Source organism: Diospyros lotus, chromosome 4, assembly GCF_014633365.1.
Source record: "Diospyros lotus cultivar Yz01 chromosome 4, ASM1463336v1, whole genome shotgun sequence".
In the NCBI taxonomy this organism is placed as follows: Eukaryota; Viridiplantae; Streptophyta; class Magnoliopsida; order Ericales; family Ebenaceae; genus Diospyros; species Diospyros lotus.
This window is the reverse complement of record NC_068341.1, coordinates 39,222,632-39,241,116: the sequence shown is the minus strand read 5'-3', so window position 1 is coordinate 39,241,116 and position 18,485 is coordinate 39,222,632. Positions and strand designations below refer to the sequence as shown.

At 41.0% G+C, this 18,485-nt stretch overlaps 1 protein-coding gene across 1 annotated transcript in view; it reads right to left on the bottom strand.

Annotated features, from left to right (window-relative positions):
- Window positions 1-13,766, bottom strand: part of LOC127799020 (uncharacterized) — a 30,630-nt gene extending 16,864 nt beyond the window's left edge. Inside the window, exons 1-4 of the mRNA XM_052332706.1 lie at window positions 13,488-13,766; window positions 12,849-12,989; window positions 12,646-12,761; window positions 12,182-12,273 (exon numbers count right to left, since the gene is read on the bottom strand). Of these exons, the coding sequence (XP_052188666.1) occupies window positions 12,182-12,273; window positions 12,646-12,761; window positions 12,849-12,989; window positions 13,488-13,692 (554 nt within the window). The 5' untranslated portion in view covers window positions 13,693-13,766. The remainder of the gene's footprint in view (window positions 1-12,181; window positions 12,274-12,645; window positions 12,762-12,848; window positions 12,990-13,487) is intronic.
- Window positions 13,767-18,485: the final 4,719 nt, after the last annotated feature.

Below are 18,485 nucleotides of genomic sequence, written 5' to 3'. Positions count from 1 at the left end.
TGCAATTGGTAGGCCACCTTCCCCACTTTAACCACTACTAGAAAAGGTCCATAGTACTTAGGACTCAACTTGGATGCAGGGGAGGTGGAGAATGCATGCTGCTGAAACCGCTTCACCCTTAAATACACCTTATCTCCTACCTCAAACTCCCTCTCACTTCTCTTTCTATCAGCAATTTGTTTCACCCAATTTTGTGCCAATGCCAACTCTTTTTTTTTCACTTGCAACATCTCTTGCTGCTGCTGCTGCAAATAATAACCCACCGCTTTTTCAATATTAGGAGACTGTACCACAGCAGGTAACAGTGGGGGTTTGTACCCAAATAAGGCTTCGAAGGGAGCTCTCTTGAGTGAACTGTGGAAACTTGAGTTATACCACCATTGAGCAAGGGACAGCCACCTATTCCAGCTCTTAGACTTGGAAAAACAAATGCACTGGAGGTAGTTTTCCAAGCACTGCTTAAACCTTTCCGTCTGCCCATCTGTTTCAGGGTGATAGGCTATTGACACATGTAACTTCACCCCTAAATTTCGAAATATCTCTTGCTAGATGGTGCTGGTGAATATCCAATCCCTATCCGCCCATGGATTTTAAGAACAGAATCCAGCAATAAATGGGCCACTTCTTGAGCTGTAAAAGGGTGGGCCAAACTCAAGAAGTGTGCAAATTTAGTCAACCCATACCAAAAAAACATCCCCCCCTTGGACCTGGGCAACCCTTCCACAAAATCCATTGAGATTTGTTCCCAAGCTTGCCCCAGGATGGCTAATGGCTGCAGCAGACCAGGACAGGCAACCGGTTCATGCTTGGAAGCGTCGGCACACCTCACAAGCCAAAACTAATGCAGTTACATCCTTGTGATAAGTGACCCTTAACCCCGAATGTCCCCCCCAAGGGAGAGCTGTGCAAGGACTGCAAAATCCAATCTTTCAACTAGTCATCATCCCCTACGACCAGCCACCCTTTGAATTGCAGTAATCCTGCTGAAAGAGAGTACTCCGGTTTACTTGCAAGCCGAAATGCTAGCTGTGATAAGCTGGTCTTAGCCCAATCTCATTTTTTCATAACTATCTAAGATCTCCTTCACCCAATCAGGGACTATGGCAGAAATGGCTTGACAGCTGCCTGTTTCTTCCCTTCTTGATAAAGCATCCGCCACTACATTTTCCTTACATCTCCTATATTGGATCACATAATCCAATCCCAACAGTTTGGTGACTCCTTTTTTCTGCAACTGAGTATGCAACCACTGCTGTAACAAAAATTTAAGGCTCTCGTGATCTGTCCTCATCACAAACAGATTTCCTTCCAAGTAAAGCCTCCACTTTTCCACTGCAAACAGAATGGCAATCAACTCCTTAAAGTATATGCTTAGTCCCAAATGCTTTGGGGCTAAGGCTTGACTAATATATGCCAAAGGCCTCCCATCCTGCAACAAAACAGCCCCTATCCCCATGTCACATGCATCAGTTTCTAAGATAAATGGCTTTGAAAAATTAGGTAAAGCCAATATAGGTGCCCTAGTCATGGCTCCTTTCAGTGCTTGGAAGGCATCCTCAGCACTCAGATTCCATTGGAAGCTATCCTTCTTAAGCAACTCAGTTAGGGGCCTGCTCATTATTCCATAGCTTTGGATGAACCTTCTATAATAGCCCGCAAGGCCCAAAAAACCCACGCAGCTCCTTAACAATCCTTGAACTCGGCCAATCAACCATGGCAGCAATCTTTTTAGGATCAGTTTGCACTCCTTTCCCTAATATAATGTGGCCCAAATATTCCCCCTGTTCCTTAGCAAAAGTACACTCGGACAACTTTACATACAATTGATTGGATCTAAAGATTTTAAATGCTGTCCTCAAATGGTCTAAGTGCTGTTCAAATGTAGGACTGTAGATGAGGATTGTCAGCAGCAAGGATTCCTAATCTCGTTCCTATTCACGGAACAAGAAATGGAATAAGATATGATTGATGAATTTATTTATATGGAATTTATCTTTCAGATTTAGATTGATTGGTGTTTATTTCTATAAGTAGTCGTATCCTAAAGGCTGTATAGGTTTCCTAATCTAGGTTTAGAATCTTTCTTAAAATCCTTTTAGCAACTTCTTATTCTATAAAGGAAGCTGATGTATAAATAAAATCAACCTCCAGCGAGGTAAATAAGATTGAAGAGAAGAATTTTGAAGTCCTTTCGTGACATAATATCAGAGCTTTAGGATCGTCATTCCAGTTTCCTTGGGACAATAATAGCCTGTGTCTCAACCTTCCTTCTTTCAATCCTCTTCTTTTTCCCAGAACTCCTTGATATCATGACTTCTACTCATGATCCTATACCTGACTCCAGTGATTCCAGCTGTATGACCGAAGTCCCGTTCACTGGAACTCACAATAGTAGTGCAGGGGGAGAATTGTAAAATCTTCAAATAGCCTACCAGTTGAATGGTAAGAACTACTTGAAGTGGTAAAAGTTGATTCGCACCTTTCTTAAAGGAAAAGGGAAACTCAGCCACCTGATGGGAACAAGTCCTCAAGAGGAGGACCCGACAATTGGAGCAGCATGGAACGAAGAAGACTCCCTGATGAGGTCCTGGCTCTAGAACTCGATGACTCCAGAGATCAGTGACATAGTCATGTTCTTAACAACTGCCAAGGATATTTGGGATGCAATAGGTCTCACCTACTCTAAAGTCCGTGATGCAGCCCAGATCTATGAAATAAGAGCTAAGGTGGTAGCAACCAAGCAAGGAACAAGGACCATTACCAATATGCAAACCTACTACAAACATTATAGCAAGAACTGGATCATTACCAGTGCTTGAAGATGAAGTGCAGTGAGGATGCAACATTGCACAAGCGATTTGTTGAAAAAGAAAGGACATACGACTTTCTAGCTAGCCTTAACATTGAATTTCATGCGGTAAGGGTACCAATTCTTGGTAAGGAGGATTTGCCTTCCTTGAATGAAGTAATTTCATTGATTAGAGTAGAGAAAGGAAAAAAGGGTGTCATGCTAGAAACCCCTTTTGGAGAAAGCTCTGCCTTAGTCTCTTTGAAGGCTCATAATAGAGGGACTAGAGAAGAAAAGAAACCTATGGACAGGGATTCATTGTGGTGCACTATTTATAAAAAAACCTAGGCACACCATAGAAAAGTGTTGGAAGCTACATGGGAAACCACCTAAGGGAGGACCGGTGAAGAGTCAGGGACAGGTATATATGGCAAATTGCCAACCATCTAAACCAAAAAATCTAGAACAAGAAATCTTGGACCTCAATAAGTAAAAGATTGAATGGCTAAGGAGTTTTTTGGGATCCCTCGACAAGAAGACTAATAAGGGTACCTACTCTCTCGCTATCACTAGTAATTCTTCGTCTTCCTATTCTCTACAAGCTTCATAAATTATGCACCAGAAATCTTGGGTTCCAAATTCTGGTGCCTCGAACCATATGACCTTTTTTCCACATCTGTTTCTCCTATTGTCCATGTCCTAGTTCAAGAAAAATTACAATGGCAGATGGTTCTCTCATCATTATCGCTAGTCAAGGGGATATTTTTCTTAATAAATATCTCACTTTGAAAAATGTTCTACGTGTCCCTAAGTTGTTTACTAACCTTATATCTATCCAGAAATTCATTGAGGACACTAATTGCAGTGTGTTTTTTTACTCAAATGTCTATGAGATACAGGAGCAGGGAGAAAAGGATGATTGGGCTTGCTAGGGCTAGAGAAGGACTTTACCATCTTGCGGACTTAGGGGGGCTGTAACACCCCACTTTCTCGGGCGTGTTATAACTTAGAACAATTTTAGAATAATAATTTTTTTCTATTTAAAACTACAACTAAACCATATAATTGCTCTTATCCATCTCAAAATTTTCATACATTTATCTCAAAAGAGAATCATCATAAACATTAAATGCGGAAGCTAGAATCGAACCTAATATCTTAACATTAATCATAACTCAATTCTTACATCCTCATTAATCATAAATAAGGTTATACATCATCATTCTTCAAAACGTTCAGAATTCGAAGTAGTAGAACTTAAATACATGGGCTGCATAACATACATTCAATTCATCGTGCACTTTGCTGAGTGCCATTTCATGACTCATTCATCTTTGTTTCTGCTACAATCTCCATCTGGAACGTTTGAATATTTTAGGGGCAAAGCCCAAATTAGATGATGAATCATCTAAGTAAGGGTACAAAAATCATATTTCGTGTATGAATGCAAAATGACATTTTCCATTTCATTTCGGTTTGCGCCGACCGAACCTTAAGGCGCCGACTGAACCTTAAGGCTAGTCCCCGTTTTTTACAGCCTCCTTACCAAGCCGAGGTGTATGAGTGCACCCTTGGCAAAGCAACGATCATGACCCGTACTCTCAAACCTTTATGTGAATGCATGATCAATAATATCATCGTGTATATATGCACATTTCATCATAGCATGTAAATGTAATCTACATGACATATTCACATCAAGGCATGACAACATGATAAAATCATTTACGTAAAATCGGGTTTTGGGTAGAACTACTTACCTTCTCAAACTTATCGAGATACCTCGATATTCGCGCCTTGCCTCGAAATACGTGCATCATCTCGATTTGCGTGTCAATTTCAAAATTCGCACAAGTCACTCCAACTTAAGCCTCAAAGCACCCTAATCATCATATTTATTTAAATAAGCATTAAAACCTATTTTTCCATAATTTCTTACATTTGCTTTATTTTTTTCTCTATTTCTTCCTATTTTCCCTCAATAAATCCAAACTAAATATTTCTCAAATATTTCACTATAACAATTCATAAAATAACATTCCTGAATTTCTAGAATTTTTCTAGGAAATATTACTCACCTTGAAGGTTTATCTCTGGAAGTTACGGTTTCATAACAAGTGGCCTAGGTTTCTGTAGAAAACACGAGTTTCAGTAAACCTAACCTCCAAAACTTTTACATAGGGATGAAGGGAATTAAATATGGGTCATAACTGGAAAAAAAACCCACGCACCTTCACTTTCATATTTCGGCCATATCTCCATCATTTTAACTCCAATTCGATTCCCGTTTGAACCTACAAGTCCCTCTCTTCCCCCTTTACAGGAATATTAAAAAAAATTGGGCTTACCTTGCCCTTTTTCTGACTGTTTGGGACGAATTTCGATGAAGACCCGAAACTCCATCGAGGCTCGTTCTCCTTTGCTTCTCCTCCGATTCTTTCCCTTCTTTTTGCAGAATTTTCTCCCATCTCTCAAGAACAAGCTCTTCACCTTAGAATCCCTCAAGCCTCAAACTCTCTTGAAATGATTTGAGAACAACTCATGGTCCTTATTTATAGATTTCTCGGACCAATCACATGACGCCACTTGTCTTTTAATAAGCTTTGAACTCCAAAGACTCAAAACTAGAATTGAATGTTGTTTGAAATCGAAATCCATATTGATTTGAGTTTTGAAATCCACCAATTACATGACGCCACTTGTCTCTTGATAAGATTTATACTCCAAAGACTCAAAACTAGAATTGAATGTTGCTTGAAATCCAAAGCCATATTGGATTGAGTTTTGAAATCTAAAGCTAATACCCCACGCTTCTTCCAAATGCCATTTTTGCCCTTATTTCAACTCCTCAAGCTTTGATATTTTATCACATGAACTCCTAATTTAATCCTTATTTCATTTGGGTAATTCTTTAATTATAATTACACCCTCACATATCAAATTAATTCTCATTTTACATCTTTATTACCCTTGGGAATTTCTTAAATTGCAAATACACCCTCTAACGTCCAATTAATTTGCATTACGATACTAAAAATGCAAAATTAATAATTCATAACTTACTCGATAAGGATGATTTCACCCCAGTGTCCTCATCGGGCTATTGATTCATCCCAAAACCACATCAAGGTTGATCCTTACCCGAAACCGAAGCCCCCTTAGGGTTCGTTTATTTTTTGGAAGTCTCCTATGATGATTCAGTTTTTCAGCCTGAATTGAAGCTATATTTTAGCTGTGCCGAAAACCATCTCAATTCCGATTTTTTTTTATATCATAAATCCTATCTCAGGATACTCGTCAAGACCATATATGTTTTCTTAGACAATTACACTCCGGGACATTTCCTGCAGTTGATTCGATACTTGTAACTGCTATCAAGGAAATTTTTCGGTATTCTAAACTTACTTAAATTAAGTGGCAACCTCACAAAAATATAGGATCTTACAGGGGTAGGACAAACAAAGGATTCTTCCTCAGGTGTCATGCCTAGCTCAGTCCAATTCAAATCAGTTATGGTTGCACCATTATAGCCTCGGTCATCCCTCTTTCCATACCCTTAAGCTGATGTTTCCTAATTTAACTAGGGATCTAAACATTAAAGATTTTCATTATATTGTGTGTGAGTTTGCAAAACATAAAAGGGTGTCTTTTTCCTTATCAAATAAAAGATCTGATTCTCCCTTCTCTCTCATCCATAGTGATATTTGAGATCCATCAAATGTTCCCAACATTTTAGGGGCAAGATGGTTTGTCATATTTGTAGATGGTTTATCATATTTGTAGATGATTGAACTAGGATTGTTTGGTTATATTTGTTGAAAACAAAGTCAGAAGTGAGTCAAAATTTTCCATTATTCTATAACATGATAAAGAATCAGTTTGGGATGGGGATAAAACGGTTTCAGTCTGACAATGCTAAAGATTTCTTTAATCAATCTTTGTCAGTGTTCTTTCAGCAAAAAGGTATCACACATGAATCCTCTTGCCCCTACACTCCTCAACAGAATGGGGTGGCAGAGAGGAAAAATGGACATCTATTGGCTGTAACTAGAGCTCTTCTCTTCCATCATAGTGTCCCTAAACACTATTAGGGGGAAGCAGCTCTCACAACCACTTCTCTCATCAACAGACTTCCATAAAAAACTCTAGCATCTCGTAGTCCAATCCAATTGTTGGCCAGTTACTATCCTGATTTTCACATGACTAGTCATTGGCAACCTAGAATATTCGGGTGCATAACCTATGTCCATATTCCTATAGTCAACAGAGGGAAATTAGATCCTTGTGCCCTAAAATGTGTGTTCATCGGGTATTCTCCAACTCAAAAGGGGTATAGGTGTTATCATCCTCCTACAGAAAAAATCCATTATGTCTACAAATGTGACATTTGCTGAGAATGAGCCCTACTTTAAACATTCCACTGCCTAAGAACAAAATATACATCTACCCAATGAGGAATATCCTCTCATTCTCTCAACCCAAGACATGTTATCATCCCCTCAATCATTTGTTGATCTAAAGGACCCTGTAGGTCTGTCATCAAGGGAAAATTCTCCTAATACTCCTAAACCGTTGCAGGTATATTCAAAGAGGCAGAGACTAGAACCTAGCCCTATGCAAGCCTCCGCATCCACTACTAGTTCTGATTCAATTACAGACAGATGTTGAAGAAATTAACACTGTTTAAAGTCTGTGATTTGCTGATTAGTAGTATTGTATTGGTTCTGTAATAGCTACCACTTGTAGTTAGTTATGTGACCCTCTGCTATTCCGAAATGTTATACACACTAAACATTCTCTTGCATCTTCTCACCCACCATCTAGTTTTTGTTCATCAAATACTGGGATTTCCATTTTAGGTAGGGGCATACATGCTTGGAATTGGGTATTTTGCACCCCTTGTTTTCTTCCTTCAAAAGTTGCCCTGCCAGCCGGTGGTTCTTTAATTTCAAAAGTCCCAATAGGCTTGTGAACCGCCCCACTTCGATTAATATTGGTTTTGATCTCTCCCTAGGGGGCAATTTGGGAGAGAGACTTACCTGGTTTTATCTTGCAAACATTAGCATCAACTGTTGCATTTGTTCCCGCATTTGGTTAGGTTGTTCCCTTATCTGGCTTTTAATATTGTTCTTCAACCTTTCAACTACACTGTCTAGCTTCTTTTCCACCCTTGATTCTATGGTTCCCTCCATGGATCCCATTCGATTTTTCAGTTCTGCCATCATTGCAGCCAATTGTTGTAGTAGCAACTCCATTTGCTTCATTCTGGTGCCTTCTGCCATTGGAAGGGAAGATTCTTGCGAGATTGTTGGCCTAGGACTTGATCTAATACCAAAATGTCAGATCCTTGAATCTGACATGAAGTTCTCACTGAATTGGTGAGAATCCAGTTGAGAAATTAGAAGGAAATGAGAAGAATTTCAGAGGGAGAGGGAAGACAGAAAGATAGGAGGGAAATCCGAGAGAGAGAGAGAAAAGAGAGATTGAGAGAGAAATCAGAAGTTTTTGATTAATTTCTTTTCTTCCTTTTGCACTGAATGCAATCAGTAATTATATACTAATTGTAGCTAGCTTTTGGTGCCAAAAGGGCCGCCACTTTTCAAAGTTACAACTTTCAAAATATTGCAACTATCTAACTTCCTTCTAGAAGAATCACCTTTCATCTACCCATTCTTTCTACTCGAGAATGTATCCCCCCCTTATTTATTAGGAACATGACACAAAATTACAAAATATCTCCTAACAAACAATTGTAGCCCAATTACAATAGTGTCCATCTATTGCCCCAAGGGTCGTGACACTATCCCTCAGCCACTCTGATACTTTGTTAGTGGAATGCATCAGCGTGTATTGGAGAGCAAGGCATAAGTGGATATGGAACATACATCCCAACCATGGAGGTAAAGAGAGGAACAAACATGATGTCATGTCCCTAGGAGGATTAGAAGGGTAATATTGTGATAAGGATATAATAAAGGATAATATTGTAATAGGCTTATATTAGTTTGTTAGGAGATATTTGGTTGTTTGTTAGGAGTACCTATGCCTATAAAAAGGCCCATTGTAAGAGGAGATGATTATGCTGGAATGAATGAAAGAAAATCTGATTCTCTCTCTCTACAATTCTCTCAAATCTCCCTCTCATTTCTCTTTTATGCTCTCCCTCAATTCTCTCTAATTCCTCCCCCATTCTTCTTCAATTTTCCCTCTATACATTATGTTCTTGACCTTACTTCAATCGGATCCTTCCGATTGCCAATTTCAGCCTGGTATGAACCCTAGATTCATGACAAATGGTATCAGAGCAGTCCATCATTGGCTGTGGTTTTGATTCGAGTTCCGACAGTGATTATCAGTGAGTTCCTACGGTGATTATCGGTGGTTGATAAGCGATTGTTTCCAATTCGATTCGGAGGATATTAAGATCGGTAGTGAACAATAGAGAGCAAAGCAGTTCTAGCAAACTGCATCAATTAATCCTATGCCTTTGATTAGTTCGACTACAACTGAGTGGCAATCCTCAGCTGTTGAACTGGATCTAGACGATTCCGGAAGGTGGTTTCCAAAGTGGAATTCAGGCAACTTCTAAAGCCATATCAAAGTCGCTAAAGCAGAGTTAAGAGAATTCGGGCCGAAGCGAAGATGAGTTCCGGAACCAATGACGGTGATTGGGTGAGTAGGAAGATGCGACTCTCTGTGAAATCGATCGAGTAAAGGTTTAAGGTGGAGTTGGACGATGATTGGGGTGTGGGTTGCGATCGTTCAAGGCAAGCGTAAGTCCGTCAGAGGTGAAGCGAACAGCCCAGACCATTACGACCCAGACCAGTAAGCTTCCTATAGGTGTGGTTGTGGTAGTTTTGATCAGGAATTCCGTTCGAAATTCTGTGGGTGTGGCCGCTGGATCGAAAGGCACAGTGGTGTTGCAATTTTTGTGTCGAGAAGCAGTTCAAACCGTTTGGGTGAAGCGAGCTGCCCACCTTGATCGGTAGGGGATTCTGACCATTATAGAAGAATTGACCCAGAGAGAACCGAGTCCATAACCAGCGACTGAAGCAACGAGCAAGGTAGGTTGTTCCAACTGATCCTTGGTGGAATTCCTTAGTCATGGCTAATAGCGAGCAGTGATTTTCGTTGGTGATTTGGAGGCTACTACTAAGAGGAAGATGGCCATTGATTCTCGTGGTTAGATTCCGATTGTGATTTTCGGCTGGGAGTTGGATGCTTTAGGAAACTCTAGGAGGCCATCAAGTCGCTATAACTGGCAACTTCTTCTGTTCCCAAAATGGGCTGGAATTTGAAGCGAAACAACGCCTGAAATTTGCCACCTCTTGGATCAATTTTAGAGGTGACTGGGTAAGGCAGTTACGGAAGAGAAGTGCTAAGGATCCAGGATGGACAGTGCTCTGAATTCTTGGCTTGTGTCTCGTTCTGCTAGTGAAAGTTCTGCCAAGGCAGGCAGTGTGCATAGGAGACCATTGGAGCCTCAATTGCAACAGATGAATGCTTCATTTTCAGCTGGAATGGAGCTTCAATGGCAGCCAAAGAAGGCTGCATTTTCAGTTGACAGCAACAAGGATAGGCAGCAGTGTAGCAGGAAGAATCAAACATGGAGAAAAAAGTTTGAGAATGAGTTTAGCCGAAGGGACAAAGGAACAAGCAATGGGATTCATGAAGAGTGCGAGGAATTTGGTTGTATGTTCCGCGAGAAGGTACAGGAGTTTGCAATGATACTAATCAAGAAGTATCATTACAACTTTCCCATTGAATACTTCGATGATTATCGCGGGAGTTTTAACAAAGAGGAATTCCTTAAAGCGAAGCGGCCGAAGGAGGACAACCTTGCTGAAAGTAAATCCTTGGTATACTCCATCTACCAGCAAGTAAAAGTATTTCCACTGGAGGAGGCCCCTACTGAAGATATGAAAGGGTCTAAACATACTACTCCCTTGGTCTTGGCTATGGAGAAGGCTAAGGAGTACATGGAAGAAAATATTAGGGAGGAGAAAGTGGAGGATGACACTCAATCAATTGGCAGTCTCTCAATCACTGCCACTAGTGCTGAGACTCCTGATGCTATTGATCTCCTGAAACAGCAAAATAAGGAGTCTAAAGAGAAGGAACAAAGGATTGCACCGGGCACCTTGCTTGGAACATCTCACATGTATGTCATTGGCATGGGACACAAGACAAAGCAAAGTTAACATTGCAGCCCGAAGAGTTGGAGGATGGGGTTGTAGGATTGACGGCGCATCTAGAGCAATGGAGGACGCAGAAGGATAAAGTGAAACAAGATCAAAGGAAGAAAGGGAAGGACTTCTTTATTGAAGGGACCGAGACCCTTGATGTTTTGCTCATTAATGTTTCCATTAGTGTGGCAGCAAGCCATAATGTTGTTGTTGCTGAAGAGAAAGAAAAGAGAAGACAAAAGAAAAGGGAAAAACAAGATAAGAAGAAGGAAAAGCGAAGAAGAAACCATTGGGTGAAGATGGGCATTGGATAAAAAAGCAACGACTAGGTGGTAATAAGTTTCTTGGGGACAAGAAATATTTCAAGGGAGGAAATTGTCATGTCCTTAGGAGGATTAGAAGGGTAATATTGTGATAAGGATATAATAAAGGGATAATATTGTAATAGACTTATATTAGTTTGTTAGGAGATATTTGGTTGTTTGTTAGGAGCACATGGGTGCTGTTAGAAATTAGTTAAGGAGCTACATATGCCTATAAAAAGGCCCATTGTAAGAGGAGATGATTATGCTGGAATGAATGAAAGAAAATCTGATTCTCTCTCTCTACAATTCTCTCAAATCTCCCTCTCATTTCTCTTTTCTGCTCTCCCTCAATTCTCTCTAATTCCTCCTCCATTCTTCTTCAATTTTCCCTCTATACATTATGTTCTTGACCTTACTTCAATCAGATCCTTCCAATTGCCAATTTCAGCCCATTATGAACCCTAGGTTCATGACACATGACAATCAAGTAATTCATGAGTGCGCGACAAAGACAAATTGTAGCATGTGAGACACTCACAACTCAATAACTGGACCACACAACCTAGCCCAAACACGAATCATTAGGTAGCATGTGGCGGCTCCTTAGGGTGCCTGATGGCTTACCCTAAGGAGGTGATAGCACTTGCATCTCTGCATATCATCTCATGAGGATGTAGTGAAGAGAAACAATGACAATGCGAGATCATGTGGTGAGGCAGAGACATTCAACCACATCTTTGGAGAAGAAATAAAATAAAACTACGTTCATAAACACAACTTCAAGTTTAATCATCAATAATGTCAACTCATTAAAGAAAGACAAAAAAGGATTTCCTAATAGTGGGACTTCAACTGAGCAAGTATAAGTCAATAAAAAGAATTCAAATAGGGTCAGTGCTTACGGAGGAATAGCTGCAATCAGTCGCTGACCATCTGCTTTGGGATTTAAACCTAACGGGGATGAAACAATAGCACTCTCCAATTCCTTTAGGGTCTGCATAGGTACAGTCACTGTCAGGAGTACATTTTCAAAGCTAAAGGGTAAAGTATGTTATGTGATTCAGAAGTGGCAATGGGAATTAGTCCACAGCTACCAATATTTGCAAGACATAGGAGCGCATATTGATATAATACGATCGTTTGAAGTGAGTTTAGCTCACTAAGCACAAATACAAAAAAAAAGATGTAAACATGTGAAATTAGGTAAAACTGATGCAATCAACAAGTGTCAATAAAAGAACAAAAAACAGAATCATAACCAATATTGTAACATATTTCATGTAAAAACATGCTAAGCATAATTGTATAACTTGTATACAAAAAGCACGCCGGTATAAAACCACTTATGTAAAGCAAGATTCATTACATTTGGATCATAAGGAGTTACAGATAGCGTTTTTGAATCTACGACAGAGATAACCGCCAGATGGTTCAGAGACATCTTCACACCACCAGTTTCCACGATAATATGGTCAAGCATCCCTGCAAATAAATCTCAAATGCAGACCAATTAATAAAATATACCACCAAAATTTTACCCCCCAAAAATGATTAAAATCAGCATCATACCAGCAGATGCTCTCCCACTCCGAAGTTTGCTTAGGTCTCTGGAGAGTGCATCAACTGCTGCCTCCATCTGTGAGACAGCAGTGGCTTTAACGGTAGGGCCAATATCCACAATTTCAACTGTGCTCGCATCATCATTCCCTTCTAAAAATTTTATAGAGCACAGATCAATGCATAAGAACTAAGATTCCAAACCTGTAATCTGTTCATCTTTGACACTACTAATCTGAAAAAATTGCATTGCATTTTCTACAATGTAAGCAAATCCTTTAAAAAGGCAAGATAAATTGGCATCAATTTATCAAAAGTTGCTAATTAAGCCAAATGAAGTATGGTTAATTTTCTACATCTGGAAATTGAATTTGTCAAGCCAAATGAAGCAATTACTTTGTCACCTTCGTTGTCTAAGCAAACCAGAAATAAATAGATCTAGGCTCGATCCCTTCATTTCGTTTTACTATTTAATTTCCTTCCATTTCTTTTCCTCCGCATTTCAAATGTCCTATTTCTAAACATAAAGAAAATTAATATCCCGGCACACGAAAAAGAAAGGGAAATGAACGTGCTGTGGATGAACAAAAGGTGATTTCATGAGATTGATGCATCTTGTGAATAAAAACACAAAGAGAGATGGAATTATACTCGACTTTCTCCCTTTGGCAAAACCTCTGCGGCTTTCTCTGATGAAATCGATCGCCGGAAAATTGGTGGTGGCGCGAGTAACAGACGACCTGTAGAGGTTCGAAGAGGAAGCCAAGTGTGAAAGATCGCGCGAGTAGAGAGATGTCCGGAGTAGAAGAGAAATGCTCCGAGAAGAGATCAGTGCACGTCTGAGCGAGATCGCCATTGCTGATAACTCTCACTCAGAGGGTTCCATTTATCTTCTTCTTCTTCTTTCTTGTCTGAACAAATATTAGGGTTTTGATAAACCCCCGCCTCACCCCTAGCTTGGCCCCTGCTGCTTTCCTTTGAATTACCATAATACCCTGAACCTTTGGGTCCACCATCCATCAAAACGGTAATTTTCTTGGCTTGCGTAGCATTTATTAAAATAAATAAAATAATATTATATTAAGATAAAATCATAACATTTTTTAAATTAAGATATATAATAATCAAAATAAATTTAAAATTTTTTATAGTTTATTAAATTATTTAAAATATACTAAATGATATATGTATTATTTTTTTATATGTAAAATCCAATATATGCTTACCTTAAGAGAAAAAAATAAATATATTTAAAAAAATTAAATAAGAAGCCACAAGAGTGTTTTTTTTTAATAATGATCAAATAAATTTAATAAATACGTTACAAAGAATAAAAATTTAAAATACTTTACCTATCTTATATTTTTTTATATATATTTTGATTAACAAATATTAATTTTAAAAACTCATTATCTAACCAACAAAGTAACAAAATATAAAATATTTTATATGTATTTATATTATCAATGATAATTAAAAATTCAAATTAATTAATTTGAGTCACACCCATAAGATTGGAAGATTGTCTTTTTTATTTTTAATTTTATAGGCGAGATTTAATCAAGTAAAAATTTGTTATATGTTATTCTAGCATCACTCCTTATGGGCCAAACTCAGTCCAGTAAGCCGCCTCAATCACCTAGAGCCTAGAAAGCCTAGGCAACCTCGTCAAAAGAAATCCATACACCAACGAAGTTTGAAGCCCATGAAGCAAACATCTTGCGAGCTCCTGGTAAAGCCCCCTAGTGAACTCTCAACAATCAACTAACAAGCTTCCAATAAAACTTTCAATTCGTTGGACCATCTAGATTGCTGGCCTAAAACCTCCAGCTCATATAAGTGGTAAGGCTACTGTGAAGTCAGAGATAAGGTTCGTTTACTTTATCTGTAACTGCCCATATTCCTCGTAATAGGGATCTCACTCCTGATTTTGTGTAGATGATAAGGGCTGTTTGTCCCTCATTATGTAATCATTATATTTATATATGTTATTTAAATTGTAAAGACCCCTCGATACAAAGAGAAATAAGAGATATCATAAGGGGCAGAGACAAAGAGAATAACCAGACACCACCATTCTGAGAGAATAATCAGAGTGCGGTCGTGGAGTAAATATCGTTCTGGTCGAACCATATAAAAATCCTTGTGTTGACTCGTATCTGGGATTTTTTGTTTTCCTCTTCTTGGCACTTTGGACTTACTCACTACGGCCCAAAACGAATCACGGTTGGCTAAAATTGAACATCGACATTTTGGCGCTAGAGGAAAGGGTCGCTCTGATCGATAGCCATGGCAAGAGGAAGGAATACACAAAGTTCTGAGGCGGCGATCGATCCACCAGAAAATCATCGCAATCGATCGCGAGACTGTCCACCAAATGGAGGGCCTGTTGCCTCGACGACAGATATCCCTTTACCACTGCCATCTAGAGACGCCACCGGCATACCACCGCGATTTCCTATTCAACCTACTGTTCAAATCGCCGGAACAAGGACGATCCAGGACTGGCAGCAACGCCATGAGGCATTAGAGAATTAAGTGATGCAGCTCGCTGACGCGATCAGAATTTTGGCCCAAACTCAAGTATGGGCTGCCCACGATCCACCGGCTTCGCCTCGAAAGATCCGCCAACCACAGGAAGAAATACCTCCACCTACAAAAGAGGATATCGGGGATAACTATCCATTCTCAAATCACCACTCCCCGGTCTGGGAAAGAAGTAGGCGATCGCAGGCCCAGCAATCAGCAGGCCCGGACTCAACTGTGGATGAGCTATATCAAAAAGTACGGCAACTGGAAGAACGACAAGGAGTCCGCAGCCAGAATAATAGCCGTGGGGACAGGACGCCATTCACCAGAGAAATTGAGCTCGAACCCCTCCCCTGGAGATTTAAAGTCCCAAGTATGCCACAGTACAATGGGGATAGCGACCCCTATGATAACCTGGATGCGTACAACGTACAAATGGATTTGCAGATAACCAGTTCGCTGGCTAAATGTCGCGTCTTCCCTGCGATCTTGGGTGACATTCCTCGAGCTTGATTCAGGAGTCCTCCGCCTTGCAGCATCAACAGGTGGGATAAGTGCCAACAGAGGTTCCTCAACCAATACAGGGCTCTAAGGAGGCAGCTCGCACCACCTTGTCACCTTGCCACAGTGTTTCAGAAAGAAAATGAGCCCCTGAGGGATTACATCGCTAGGCTCAGACATGAAGTGAGCAACATCGAGGATCCCTCTGACGAAAGTATCCTGACGGCGATTTCCGCTGGCCTTCGAAAAGACGAGAAGCTCTATGAGAGCATCTACATGACCCCAGTTAAAGACCTGGGAGAATTCTATGAACGAGCTTCCAAGGAGATCTGATGGGAAGACGCCTTCGGGTTAAAGAAACCTATCGGGTCGAAAGAAGAAGCTGGGGGCTCCAATCAGAATAAGAGAAGGAATAACGGAGACGCCGGAAGGGAAGCTTGGGGGGAGCGCTCAAACAATGAACTCTTCAAGCGAGCTCGCAAGGCAGAGAGATGAGCGACCTCCGCGGTCGCAGCGCTTTGATAACTACTGTGTCCTGTCTGACCCCTAAGAAAGGATCTTCGCCATGGAGAGGAACAAAGAGGAGTTCGGCAAGCCCAATCCGTTGAAAACTCTCAACAAATTCAGAAATAAGGAAAAATTATACGTATGTCACAACGAGGCGGGGCACAACACCTTTGAATGTTGGGCCCTAAGGGACGCTATTGAGGATCTAATAAGAAGAGGTCGCTTGAAAGATTACGTGGTGCGACCAACCAATCAACCAAGCCAGCCACCGGCACAGTAACCGCCCCCCTTCGATAATGAGAGCTCACCGGCTGTGCGAACTATCTACACGATTCATGGTGGATCTCATCTCGCGGGATCCTCCCTGCAAATCTCGTGATAAGTACGTGCGTGAAGCTAACCATGTCTTGCTGGCGAGATCGGACGAACAGTCAGTTCCTACGAAGCGACCTAGGGGTAACCCAATTATAAAAAAGATGGTATTTTCGAAAGAAGATGCCAGAGACGTCAATTGGCCGCACAATGATACGCTCGTTATACGGGCCCAGATTAGCGACTTCGAAGTGCGAAGGATAATGGTGGACACGGGCAGCTCGGTAAATGTAATGTACAGAGCATGCTTCGATCAGATAGGTTTAGGACTAGAACAGTTGAGCTCGTCCCCAGAACCTCTCTATGGATTCACGGGGGACGCAGTGATCCCTGTCGGTCGGATTAGCCTTCCCTTTACCATTGGGGATGCGAATCGACAGGCCACCACTTTGGCGGAGTTTCTAATTATAGACTGCCCCTCAGCATACAACGTCGTGCTTGGAAGGCCGGCAATGAACGACCTGGATTTGGTCACTTCGACCAGATCGCTAACAGTAAAATTCCCGACCCCCAATGGAGTTGGATGTGTACGGGGCGAACAAGACCTTACGAGACGTTGCTATGAAGATGCCCTAAAAATGGGAGCCAAATGAAAGAAAGTAAATGTCATCGCAAAAGATGACCCGTGACCAACCAGCCAATTGGGGGCTAATCACGACCTGGATCCCTGTGAGGTCGACTGTGACAGATCCACCGATCCGGTGGAAGAGCTTGAAGATATCTCAGTCAATGATGCGGACGAAGAAAGACACCTCAAGTTAGGAAAAAATCTAGGCCCCGAGGTAAAATACCAACTTACCAATTTCCTTAAAACTAACCTCGACATATTCGCATAGAACCATGAGGATATGGTAGGGATCGCCCCAGAAGTCATGTCACACAAGCTTAACGTGGATCCGAGCTACAAGCTAGTGCACCAGAAAATGAGGCCAATGACTCCAGAGCGTTATGCCGCTCTCAACGAAGAAGTGGACAAGCTCTTAGCAAACAATTTTATCAAAAAGGCTCACTATCCGGTCTAGGTGGCTAACCCGATCCTGGTAAAAAAGAAAAATGGGAAGTGGAGGACCTGCGTCGACTTCACTGACTTAAACAAGGCTTGTCCTAAGGACAGTTTTCCTCTCCCTAAAATCGATCAGCTCGTGGATGCAATAGCTGGTTACCAGCTCCTTAGTTTCATAGATGCCTATTCAGGGTACAACCAGATCCCTATGAACCCCACCGACCAAGAGCACACCTCGTTCATTACCGACCGGGGGCTTTATTGTTACAAGGTCATGCCTTTTGGGTTGAAGAATGCTAGCATGACCTACCAAAGGCTGGTCAATACGATGTTCGAAGCACTGATCGGCAGAACCATGGAAGTGTACGTTGACGACATGCTGGTAAAATCTGAGCAAGTAACAGACCATGTTTCCGATCTGAGATAAACGTTTGGAGTCCTAAGGAGCTATCAGATGAAGCTCAATCCACTCAAGTGCGCCTTCGGGGTAGCCTCTTAAAAATTTCTCGGATTTATGGCAAATAATAGGGGCATCGAAGCCAATCCGAACAAAATAAAGGCTTTGCTAGACATGAGATCGCCCGTAAGGAAGAATGAGGTACAGAGCCTCAATGGACAGGTCGCAGCTCTGAGCCGTTTCATTTCTAAGGCAACTGATAAGTGTGCCCCGTTCTTCGAGCTTCTAAAAAATGCACAAGACTTCAAATGGACAGAAGAATATGAGTCCACATTCAGGC